Here is a 13,396-nt window from a genome sequence, read left to right as displayed (position 1 = left end):
TAGCATCCGGCTAGCTCAATAGCATTATTGGGTATGTCGCTGTGTAGCCATGTTTCTGTGAAAACCATGACGTTGCAATCCAAAAGTCTCTTACTGTGGGTGATGCGAAGTCGTATCTCGTCCATTTTGTTCACTAATGACCGCACATTACCGAGGAAAATGCTGGGTAAAGAGAGCTGGAGTGGTGTTAGCTTTAGCTTAGTTCTTAGCCCTCCGCGCTTACCCTGCCTTTGTTTATGATCACGACGCCGCCTGCGAGCACTTCCGCCCGGCCGGGTAGAGTGCGTAGCCTCGGGTGTTCTGGAGATCTCAGGGATGAGTCGAGGATTGGTGATAAAACTGGTGGAAAAGGGCACACCAATATCCAAAAGCTCCTGTCGGGAGTAAGATGTTAAGGCAAAGCTGTTCAGTGCGAACAGGCCCGAGATGAGCAGGAAAAATACTACAAAATTGCAAAAACTGGAGAGACGCTGAGCCTCGCAATGTGTACGCGCCGCCATCTTGGTCAACTGGTCAAGAAAGATGATTGACCACTCATCCATGCTAGGCTGCATGGAGGCACAGGGAGTTCTTGCCCAGAACAGAACTATACCGCCAATCCAAACTGTGTGCTAATTGTCAATCATCTTTGACGATAGTGGTCCTGACAGAAATCAAGCGTAGCGTTAGTTCTGGCAGGTCACGTTAGTCAAGCTCGCATCAGCTGACCTTCAGCTGATCCCCATCTACCTATGGGAATACGACACCTATCTAAGCATTCATATACAAGGTCCCTCAGTATTATCAGCAGTTTTCGCATTGCTCAATAGCTAATTACCCTCCTCCATCCCCAACTCCTCTGTCAGTCGGGATTCAGCCTTTTGATTATCCTTTGAATCAGACTAATTCTAAAATGTGTACATAAAGTGATTGAACTTTAACAATATCTGCAAAACATTTATGTTAGTTCTGTTCACCCTGGGGGGTTATTGCTGCTCTCCTCCATGCTAGGCTGCATGGAGGCACAGGTAGTTCTTGCCCAGAACAGAACCATACCGCCAATCCAAACTGTAAGCTAATTGTCAATCATCTTTGACGATAGTGGTTCTGACAGAAATATATAAACCGGCTGAAAGGTTTTGAAATCACTTGTACCCTGCATGATAAAAAAAAATAAAAATTTCGGTGTCAGTTTGAGTCTTGTTAAAGTTTTAAATCCCTGCCACCAAGATGCTCCTCTGTCGGTCACGGATTATGGAAAGAGAAACTTAAATGTATTGGGGTGGTTGGGTTTATTCACGCACTATTTATTTAAAGCTCCTTTCTTTTCAGATTCTTATTTACAGTTTTTCTCGATTGCTTAAACATTTCTTGAAACTATGCCTCGTATTCTCAAAACAGTAAACAAATCGAGAACGTCTCACCCAATTCCCCAAACATCCTATTTTCAGGTCAAAATGAAGCTCCACTCAAAACCATTCACTCTTGCTGAAAGACCAAACTTTTCCCTCAGACGTCACACACACAAGCGTTCAAAAACACACAACAACATATTTAATAATAGTATTACACACTGGTGCAATAAATTCAAAACAGTATATCCAAAACTGGTGAGTTATTTTGCTTGTGGTTCTCCCCCTCAAAAACCTTTTCACATGAACACAAGACACAACCAATATATACGTTGGCACATTTTTATTCATGTCACACATCCTTTTTACAGGAAAAAAATGGAAACATACTGAAACTATCTGTATGAGAGGCAATTTGATGCATTTCTTTATTACAGTAGCATAGTGCAACAGTGTATGCACTCTAAAGTTACTGTACTGAGCAGTCTTACTGCAAGTACACCTACCCGTTTTCCTCCCTGAAGGTTCTGATGGAGTCGATGGTGAAGCGACTCAAATTTGGCTGTACTCGTTGCCCAGCCTCCCTCATAGTCATACCATGGACAAGGACATGGTCAACTAAAGTGGCTCAAATTTAATCTGAGACTGCTTGTCTGCTTGTCTCCTTGCCCTTCTCCCTCCTCCACTACGTCGTCGTCGTCGTCGTCGTCCTCGTCCTCGTCCTCCTCCTCCTCTTCTTCCTCTTCCTCCTCTTCCTCCTCTTCTTTGACCTATTCCTTCATTTCTCAGTGGATCCATTGTTCCAAAGCTCAGTGAACTGATTTGGGCCCTTTTATCTATTTATTGAAGGATCTGATTGATGTGTGTTCAATTTTGACTCTTAGTGTTTCCACCTGGGTAATTGTTTGCTAATTGAGCTCAAGCTGTGCTGACTTGAGTGAACAGTATTGAATGCTAGTGCTTTCTAAATGACCACATGGTGTAAGCACTGAGAAATGTAGGGATTTGTGTGTAGAGTTTTGCAGTAACAGTTCACCAAATCTGACTCATGTGTTAAAGCAGGGGAATAGTGTTTATAGTTCAGCAAAATGGGTGTGCTTTTTGAAAAATGGCGTTATGGTTTTGAAATTTTTGTTCAAAAGCCTGGTTATAGTGTTTTAGCAATCGAGAAAAACTGTAATAGGCTGTATATTAACTTTTGGAGAAAAACGGTAGTTCTATGTGAAATCAGAAATTTGAGCGCCCCCATATAGCCAAAATAGCATGATCATAACACCCCGCGAATATTCGACTGTGCTTGGTAGTCGAATCAGGCTCCTCCTATCAAATATTCGACTGTGAGATTGGTATTGAATCAGGCTCCTGCTATCAAATCTTCGACTATTCGGGGTCACCCATAAATATATATATTCTATATTTGTTATCAACATCATGAAATGCATTAAACATTAAATTACTTCAAGGTTTCTTAAAGTGGGGTAAATGAAAGAACTGCAGGGGGTTTATTATGAGTTGATGAAAATCTCTTACCATACAAACCATACAAATTTTAAATGAAAATGAATAAACAAAATTTTTACATTTGAAATATTTTATATTTTATTTGCATGTCAATGTGACCATTAAACGACATCAGGGAACTGTGAACAAGCAAATGTGTTGTTAAATGGTTGAAATATTAACTTTAAATCTCTGGGATTTGTGTAAATATTTTAGGTCAAAAGGGGTTTGACTGACAAAATAGTTTATGAATCCCTGCATCTCACCAACAAACATTAATAATCATGAAAACAGCAATGGCATGGTCAAAGTCTTCCAGGCTTTGAATGTTTTTTGTCAATTATACATTGCAGTGTTTAGTAACTTAACGTAACATAATTAATCATCTCATACCTGGTATAATTGACTGAGAGGTGCTTTTGTCCCCAAATTCAGAAGCAGGGATCACAAATTACTTTACATGACATTTACATAGCCATTCTATATTGTACAAAATCAAAGCTAAACATTATGAGACACAGTAGATTTTTTTAGAAAGGAAAATGTATAAAAGAAAAAAGAAGAATTGGGGAGAATCAATAAATTATGAATAATGCACTGCCATTGAGTGAATAATTTGTAATAATGTAATCCATAAAAAAGTAACTGTAATCTGATTATAAAATAAATTAATCGAATTACAAGTAAATTGTTGTAATCTGATGAGCACTGTATACTAACAAGAAACTGACCGAGAGCTGTAGCTCCAACCACACAACTTTGTGAAGCTGTTTGCCAATCGTTCATTAGATCTAGCTTTCAGATGAAATGCCAGATGAAAATTGTGAATCTAGTTGCTTAGAAATCCTCATCAAGCTCTCTCGTTACACAAGTTTACATATTCAGGGGTTTGTCAAACTCCACTAAACACAAGCAGAAGCCAGACTACAGTACTTAAACATTTATTCATGTTGATGAACTGAACGACACAGTTACTCAACTGTACATTATTAAAATTTTCCCATCAGAGAGAGAAACATAGATCACCTAAAAACCTGACCTCGCTTAACTTACTACTATTTACCCCTCTGGGTTTCCATTCATACAACTGAAAAATAATTACACTGATATGACGATCCAAACTATCTCCGTAAAATAGCTCATTTAAAACTATAATCTCATTCAACACTACAATGTCAGCACTTTGTTTGAGGGCAGATATTGTTAATGGTCCCCAAGCAATCGTCAGAGTTGGCTCAGAAAGCGGACTGTCTAAAGGACAGAGGCTCTTCATGTAAAGTGCATAAAATCATCAGGGATTGAATAAAGGGCACAGTATAGCACAAATCGACTGAAATCTGCCCTGATATTTCTGCGCACCGATTTCACCACTACATGCTGAGGACTAATGTAGATTTCAGTTAGCCCTCCAGATACAAAAAACGTGCTTTCAGATCAAGTTGTTATTTATCAGAACGTGTCGTTTCACTTTTGAAATAAAGCAAGGTCGAAGCTCAGCTGGGCTGCTCTGTCATTGATATTTCCTGGACTTCTCTCTCTCTCTGGTGGGTTCAGACGGTAAACACCAAACATGGGATCGATGGCAGATTCTGAATGGACAGTGCGGCACGAGGAGTCTGAGGATGAGCTGCTCACTTCAGGCCTTCATCTGTGCTTTTGAACATTAAGATGGCGTTGTGAATCTTCAGCGCTGGTCCTAACTTTATATTCATGATCTTCACAATATCATTTTGAGTCAGAAGGAGGAACGCCTCTCCATCAATCATCTGCAGAGAAAAGCCATGCTGTATCGATGAGCTACACAAGATGTGACAAGCCTTCGCTGCTCTAACTTCACTCCACTCACCACTCTAACACCACTCAATGATATGCTGCTGTACTATCTCTCTTGAGACTGAGATTTCATTCACAAATTTAAGTTCATAATATATACTTGGCTTTTTGTTTCTGCAAATGCCTGAAATATCATATACAGTAGGTATAATCAGATTTTGTTGCTTTGCAGCCTGAAATGAAGACAGACACAGTTTTTGTTTTATCCAGTTCTATTTACTCAGTGCAACTTATAACATCCAAGTGAAAGATATAACACCATCTTTTAAAGGGGCCTGATTCTTTTCGATACCCACTGTATAAAGTTATTTAAAGAAAATGTTAGTGGTGTGTACCCATGCAAAACACACCACCACTCTACTGGAGCTTTTATTTGTATTTATTTTATTTTTTTAATTGAGAACCAAGCATAATCAAGAGTATATATATATATAAGCACCTGATCCTGCAGCTTTCTGTTGAGACGCCTGCATTTCATCCCCAGACATTTACTGCACAAAGTTAAATGTGATTGCGCCTTCATATACAGAACTCAAACTATTAGTTAAAGCTTAATTATGACTAACTATTAAATCCCTATTTTACACATTAATACAAATGATGCTTTCTTCAACAAGTACCATTGTTAAGTGAAATTTAATGAAGCTAATTACTCACTTCATCTTTGAAAATTCGGGTCTGCTCCTCGCAACCAATAAGATTATTGACAAATCCAAAGACCTGCAGATAAAGCAGAGATATACATTAACATCATACTGACTGCTGTTTGCTTGCTGTGTCTGTAGATTATTTTATAACCCAGACGTTCAGAACTGTGCAGCTGTATTGCATTATTCGATTCATTTTTCTTTCTTTTTTTAATTTAAAATAAAAATGTTGGAAACATGTAAGTGATTAAGTGATATATATATAATAATATAGTACATGTGCAAATAATGGCCTGTGTGTATGTTATCCTATGTGAGTAGATGTTGTCTTTTACTCAAAAATTCATTGATTTATTTGTTTTACACAAAGGAATTGCATGAAGTGATTACCTCCTCTATAGTCCAGGTAGATACTTGACCTGCATGAATTCCTGCGACGCCAGGCAGTAACTTACAGTGCTGCTCCCAGCAGAGAGACAGAGTTCGGTCCGAGTTTGCTGTAAAGGCTGTCATGAAGAGAGACGAGTACATTCCCTCCGACATCATGTCTGAAACACACACAAACACACACACACACACACACACACTCACACACACACAGTCACACACACTCTCACACACACACACAGACACACACACACACACACACACACACACACACACACACACACACACACTCTCACACACACACACACACACACACACACACACCGTCTTTACGTTTACATGCTCATTAGATTCTGATTAAGCTAAAGGCGTTACAGAATGTTTATTCTAAAAAAAGGTTTATGCTTCTGTTTTGCACTTAATCCACATATTCTGAATAAGACTCTTCTGGAAGACTCTACTTGAGATGCTTGCATTTGTCATTTACCATGCTGTAATTTTCATAATTCTTCACAGTAATATCATCAACTATTGACCGTTAGTGTCTCTTTAATAAAACCATGCAATAGTGCAACGAATTGCAAAACAACATGATATAGACGTCATCTGTCAATATATTGCTTAATTCGGATATTACAGTTTTTGCCCATTGCTTACACACTAAAACTGAATGCTTAGACCAAAGCCTCAATACCTAAACTTATTGTAGCATACCTTAAACACAGTGTAACCATAGCTTAAACACATTGTCAACTTTGCACTTTGTTTGCAATTCTGTAACACACTTATTGCGAAACACTACACACGTTTTCTTACATTAGACACTTTGTTCAAAAACGAAATCACCTGTTATCATTGGGAAAACACTCTGTTCACGCAAATGCAAAACTCATCTGGCAATTGTAGGCACTTACATACACACCTGAAAACATTTGCACAGAAAACAGAACACCAATCGGTCTGAGCCTTAGCACTACAAATAGGCCTCAGGTAAGCCATTTTGAGAACTTTGCAAGCATGGAGGCAATGAGAGTCAGCGTAAGAGGAGGACAAAGAGAGAGAGGAGTCAGACGTGGAAGAGGACGAGGACAAAGACGAGGACCAGTGCGGAGACGTGTATCAGATGACATCAGGGCTACTCTGGTGGACCATGTGATAAATCATGGTCTGTCCATGAGGGAGGCTGGGCAACTACACAGTAGCATTGATAATAAGGACATTCCGACTGGAGAACAGGTATATCTTCAAGTTTCTACTCTAGACTGTACCTACTGTATGTGTCACATGATTCTGTATCCTATTACTGTACTAACTGTACTATACAAAAATGGGTAGTGCTGTGAAGTATATGTAAAGGAATACCATTGTGATGTTATAGTACTGTGTACAGTTTGAAAGTACAGTATGTGAAAAAGAACCTAACCAATGACATCTTGTGGTGGCATTTTCTACAGAATGGTTGGACGACCTCCTCAAGGTGGAGGAGAACAGCTCTTCACTCAACAACAAGAGCTTGCCATCATTGAAATGGTGCGATAAAATAATGCAATCCGACTTTGTGAGTTGCAACAACGCATAATTGCAAATAGAAATGTATTCAACAATATCAACAGGGTCAGCATTTCTACACTAAGTCGCATCCTACAGAAACATAACTTCAGAATGAAGCAGCTGTACAGGGTGCCATTTGAGAGGAACAGTGTCAGGGTCAAGGATCTGTGCCATGGTTATGTGCAGGTATGTGTCACTTTACTTTACATACTATATATTGTGATGTGGGAATGAGGGCTTATGCTGCCACCTGCCCTGCCTGTAGCTTGTAGTTTTTGTCTATACTGACCCAACCCAGCCCCTGCTTGTGTGAAAATATAGACATTGTAGTTACTGTGTGTTTTCGGTAACACTATTCAATATTTTCTGTTACAGACAGTTCTGGATTTTGATGCCGCCAAATTGCCACATGAGTTCATCTACGTGGATGAGGCAGGCTTCAATCTGGCCAAAACCAGGCCTCGGGGCCGTAACGTAGTTGGACAAAGGGCTGTTGTAAATGTCCCTGGGCAGCGTGGGGGAAATATCACCTTGTGTGCTGCAATTAGTGTCCAAGGAGTCCTGCATCACCATGCCCCTCTAGGTCCCTACAATACAGGACAGATCATCATTTCTGTGCAGGACAGACCACAGCAGCCCAGGTTTGTTGTCATCTGGGATAATGTTAGTTTCCACCGGGCTGCTCTGGTCCGAGATTGGTTCAACAACCATAACCATTTCACACTTTTATACCTGCCCCCTTACAGCCCCTTTCTAAATACAATCGAGGAATTCTTTTCAGCGTGGCGGTGGAAAGTATATGATCGCAACCACACGCCCGCATGACTCTTCTGCAAGCAATGGAAGAGGCCAGACATTGAGGTGGGATCAATCCAAGGGTGGATTCGGCACACAAGGCGATATTTTCCCCGATGCCTAGACCGCGAGGACATCGCCTGTGATGTTGACGAGGTCTTGTGGCCAGATCCATAACCCCCCACCCCACCCCAGCCCCCCACCACACGCACACACGCACACACACAAAACAAGTATATGTTTTTTTTTCCCCCAATAGCAATTTATCCAGTAATTGTTTTGTTTTTTTACTTTTGTTTTGTTGCTAAATTTGATGATTTGTGATTCTATTTTTCTTTATTTCTGTAAGAATGTTTGTTTTTTGTAAAAACTCTTGTTTGATTACTGCAGAAATTCTACTTTTGAGTTTTACAGAAGACTGAGTCTGAGAAAATGACAATAAAAATAGAAACACAAAGACTGCAGTGTTTTATATAAAGCCCATCAGTGTGTTGCTGGTGATATGAAAGAGTAATTCAAATGGTGCTTGTGTGTATGGTTTTGTTGCAAGAATTTCATTTTTAGAAAGGAGTGTTAAGTTTTGATTGCATTTCATTTTGGCATAGATGTGAGTTGTTAATCTCCAAGTGCTATGTCTGATTGGCTTGTGTGTAGAGTTTTGACATAATGAGCCAAATTCTGCAAAATGTGTGTAAGCAATAGGCAAAAACTGTAAGTAATATAGATAATATAAGTGTTTGCATAAAACATAAATTAAATACATCTGTCAGATTATTAGTAAACAGAATATTGCCTTAGAGGGTTATGATAATCTGGTTAACATGTTCATGTGACACATATATAACTGGAATAATCCTTGTGCATTCAAACACAGTCACTACTGGAATTTCATTGACAATTTTCAACTTTCAAATATAGAAAATGTAGTAAAGTAAAACTCACTCTCACAATTTCTTTGCTGACTTTTGCGATATTTAGGAGGGCGACCAATCCTGGTGATAGCAAACACAGGTGACTTACAATTAAATGTTTACATAGCAATATCTTTAATAAACAAATACACAGTCACACTTGATTAGCACAAAGTGAATATTCATTATACCTGCCATGGTAGCGCGATTTTTTTGCTCTCTGGCCGAAGACCAGCAGGTTACGTCTGGATCCTTCTGTATCAGAGAGATCCGCTTTAAGCCGGCCCTGGTTCCTCTCAGCCAATGGGCAGCCAGATAAACAGTGATGCGCTGTGAAGCGGCCAGTCACATGACCTGACCCGTCACATCCTGGAGTAGGGCACTTTCTGAGTGACAGAAACCCATATGTTCTGTTTTCTGCATTGTTTTTGTCTGACAGTTTGATTATTTTCACACCAGTGTATTAAACTAGTGGTGTTAAAGGGGTCCTATTATGCTCTTTTACAAAGTCTTGATTTTGTTTTGGGGGTGTACTAGAACAGGCTCTCATACTAGGTTGTTCGAAAAACACATTATTTTTCACATATTTTACATTATTACAACACCTCTCTCCCCAGTCTGGCATGAACGGCTCAAATAGTTCCTGTATCAAATGAAGGCCCGCCTTCTGAAATACGAAATGTGCTGTGATTGGTTAGCTGGGCCAGTGTGTGCTGTGATTGGTTAGCTGGGCCAGTGCGTGCTGTGATCGGTTAGCTGGGCCAGTGCGTGTTGTGATCGGTTAGCTGGGCCAGTGCGTGTTGTGATCGGTTAGCTGGGCCAGTGCGTGTTGTGATCGGTTAGCTGGGCCAGTGCGTGTTGTGATCGGTTAGCTGGGCCAGTGCGTGTTGTGATCGGTTAGCTGGGCCAGTGCGTGTTGTGATCCAGTGTGTGCTGTGATCGGTTAGCTGGGCCAGTGTGTGTTGTGATCGGTTAGCTGGGCCAGTGTGTGCTATGATTGGTTAGCTGGGCCAGTGTGTGTTGTGACTGGCACCGCTCGGCGCCCGGTCGGGGAATGTCACCATAGCCGTCTGCGAGCTTCAGTGTAAATATTACATCAAAATCAAATCGATTTGAGTGTGATTTAAACCCGGATGATTATAATAACCACGCTAAGTTCTTGTAACTTCACAGATCTTTTTTATGCTCAAACAGCAACATTACATACTAACTAAAGTCGAAAAAGTGAAAAAGCATAATAGGACCCCTTTAAACTTTCTGTCAAGCTGCTCTGAATCCGTGTGCATTATAAGGCTGACCTGTGGTGGAAGCTGTATTTGGAGGTGCTGCGTGGCTGAGGCAGACTTTTACAAGGCATGGAGGAGAAGCTGGGCTGCGGGGCTGTCAGGCTCTCCCGGAGACCTAAACCACACAGGTGACTCTGAGCTGACACAGTATTTGGTGCATGAGCAGGTGAGGGTCAGAGGAATGAGGAGGTTTCTCACCGGGTTTCTGGGCGGTGTGCTGGCAGGGTGGAGGTTTGAGGGGGTGTCCTGTGCTCTCACACCAGCCCGCAGGGTGGATGTCCGGATGATCCGAATCCATCCACTCATCATACAAGTGACTCCAGCCATCAAAATGAATCTAAGGACAGCAGAAGTGAGGGTGATTCACACTCACAAATAAGTGTCACTCTACGATATATATATATATATTTCTTAATCAATAATTGTGTCTTGTTTTCCTGTAAAAAAAGTCATAGATGTAGTAACAAAATGTACTGAAAATCATTTAGGCAGTGGGGTATGAGAAATAAGTTTAATATGTATTCTCTGAAAACAATTCATAATATTGTGCACAATTTTGCTTCTCAAAAAACTTGTCAAGAGGGTGTTCAATATTTTTACTTCTACTTGCTATTTTAAGTTAGATTTTTCATAATTAAAATTAAATAGTTTTTTTTGGGAAAGAAATTCATTGTTTTATTCAGCAAGAACACAGTGACAATAATGACATTTATGTTACAAAAGCAATTAAAATGTAGCTTTCATAATGTTTCCACAGAAATATTGGGCAGCACAGCAGTTTTCATCATTGATAATAATCAGAAATGTTTCTTGAGCAGCAAATCAGCATATTAGAATGATTTCTGAAGATCATGTGACACTGAAGACTACAGTAATGATGCTGAAAATTAAGCTTTGGTCACAGAAATAAATTACATCTTAATAGACATTCACATAGAAAATTGTAATAATATTTTACAATATTACCATTTTGCTGTATTTTTGATCAAATAAATGCAGCCATGGTGAGCAGAAACACTCGTCTTTCTTGTATATTTCCACTGGACTTTATGAGCCATTAAAGGAATGTGTTTAATATACTGTATTGATTTGTATTTCTATTTTGGTTGGTTATTTGATTAAACTGGCATCGCTGTGAGCTGGAGTTTGTCCACAGAAGCAGCAGCAGGTTTTCTCACCTTGATTCTGTAAGTGTCGACCTCCTGCACCATAGCCACGCGGATCAGGCCCGGACACCTCTTATCCACCGCCTCCAGCTTCATCTGCACCTGGAAGCTGTGGGAGGGGCGCTGCGCAAACACAAGAAGAGTCGCTTTCCTTATTTTGACCAAGGAAGTGGTTTTAATAGAGTTATCAGGACGGAGAGATTTCACACACCACTCTGAAGGCTTCAGGAGCGACCGCCGTCGAGCCCGTCTCCTCCAGATACCTCTCCCACGAGAACCTGTCAGGGTCAGGATAATCTGTTGGGACGAGATCACATCCAGTCAGCGTTATAACAGCAGGCCTCCTAAACAGACAGACATGAGTATTCATATGTGCAAGTACACTAGTGTTCAAACGTTTGGGGTCAGGGAGATATGTTTGTTTTTAAAAAGACATGATGCTTCTTCACCAAAGCTGCATTTGTCAAAAATGTAAAACAGCTGTTTTTTATGTGAATATCTGTTCAAATGTAAATTATTTTTGTGATCAAAGCTGAATTTTCAGCATCATTACTCCAGTCTTCAGTGTCACATGATCTTCAGAAATCATTCTAATATGCTGATTTACTGCTCAAGAAACATGTTCGTGTTGAAAACAGTTGTGCTGCCCAATATTTCTGTGGAAACTGTGATGCATTTTATTTTTCAGGATTCTTTGATGAATAGAACGTTCTAAAGAACAGCATTTTATTTGAAGTAGAAATCTTTTCTAATGTTGTGCATTTAACAATTGAACTCAAAAGTATTTTTGCTTTTGAGCACTGATAGTTCATCATAGTTTCTACAAAAAACATGCAGCAAAAACGGTTTTCAAAATTAAGAAATGCTTCACACACACACACATACACAGATGTATATATAAATATGAAAAGTTCAGATGCAAAAGCCTCTAAGTGCCATCTGAAATTTATCTAAAATGAGGATTTTTAGCAGGTTCCTACATTTATGTTCAGTTATTTCACTTTAATTGTATAGAAAAGGACATATACATTGCCATTAGAGTAATATTACTGAACCTAAACAGAGGAGCCTGCTAAAAATCCTCATTTTAGATGAAAATTTTAGACGGCACTTAGAGGCTTTTACGTCTGAACTCTTCATAGATGTATATAAAAAAAAAAAAAAAAACTATTCCAAACTTAACCTGTGCTGTATTAAATGAATGTCACCATGTTGTTGTTTAAGAAATGCTTCACACACACACACATACACAGATGTATATATAAATATGAAAAGTTCAGATGCAAAAGCCTCTAAGTGCCATCTGAAATTTATCTAAAATGAGGATTTTTAGCAGGTTCCTACATTTATGTTCAGTTATTTCACTTTAATTGTATAGAAAAGGACATATACATTGCCATTAGAGTAATATTACTGAACCTAAACAGAGGAGCCTGCTAAAAATCCTCATTTTAGATGAAAATTTTAGACGGCACTTAGAGGCTTTTACGTCTGAACTCTTCATAGATGTATATAAAAAAAATAAAAAAAAACTATTCCAAACTTAACCTGTGCTGTATTAATGTATTATATGAATGTCACCATGTTGTTGAACATTCTTCATGATTAGTTTGAGATATAGGGAGAATGTACACAAATTGGCCTACTATAAAGTTACCAAGCACTGCACAACACGAATGCTGCACACTGAATATTTCAAGTATTTATTTCAATACCTACATTTCTTACCATAATCAGTTACAGTAATCAACCAACAATGAAACAATTTGTAGACAAATAAATTACTGCATGAAGTACATACACTTTGACTCTGAAGAAAAACTACTGTAAAAGCAACAAGAATACTGTAACTATTCATCATCTCTCCATCTGGCTGGATCAGGCCATAAGATTACATCCACATCACAGGCAAGGCACCGTTGGAAGAATCGCCTCGTGTGACGAATCCACCCCTGCACAGAAGCTGCTTCGATATGATCACAGGCCTGC

The 13,396-nt window shown here is 39.4% G+C and overlaps 1 protein-coding gene across 1 annotated transcript in view; it reads right to left on the bottom strand.

Moving 5' to 3' along the window:
- Window positions 1-3,479: 3,479 nt before the first annotated feature.
- Window positions 3,480-13,396, bottom strand: part of LOC107555779 (lethal(3)malignant brain tumor-like protein 1) — a 44,659-nt gene continuing 34,742 nt past the window's right edge. The window contains exons 10-18 of the mRNA XM_016238684.1: window positions 11,619-11,704; window positions 11,420-11,530; window positions 10,440-10,578; window positions 10,254-10,356; window positions 9,147-9,341; window positions 8,987-9,036; window positions 5,702-5,859; window positions 5,322-5,384; window positions 3,480-4,597 (exon numbers count right to left, since the gene is read on the bottom strand). Of these exons, the coding sequence (XP_016094170.1) occupies window positions 4,463-4,597; window positions 5,322-5,384; window positions 5,702-5,859; window positions 8,987-9,036; window positions 9,147-9,341; window positions 10,254-10,356; window positions 10,440-10,578; window positions 11,420-11,530; window positions 11,619-11,704 (1,040 nt within the window). The 3' untranslated portion in view covers window positions 3,480-4,462. The remainder of the gene's footprint in view (window positions 4,598-5,321; window positions 5,385-5,701; window positions 5,860-8,986; window positions 9,037-9,146; window positions 9,342-10,253; window positions 10,357-10,439; window positions 10,579-11,419; window positions 11,531-11,618; window positions 11,705-13,396) is intronic.

Source organism: Sinocyclocheilus grahami, unplaced genomic scaffold (assembly GCF_001515645.1).
Source record: "Sinocyclocheilus grahami isolate Dianchi unplaced genomic scaffold, SAMN03320097.WGS_v1.1 scaffold545.1, whole genome shotgun sequence".
In the NCBI taxonomy this organism is placed as follows: Eukaryota; Metazoa; Chordata; class Actinopteri; order Cypriniformes; family Cyprinidae; genus Sinocyclocheilus; species Sinocyclocheilus grahami.
The sequence above is the reverse complement of the archived record's forward strand: the minus strand, read 5'-3'. Positions and strand labels throughout refer to the sequence as shown.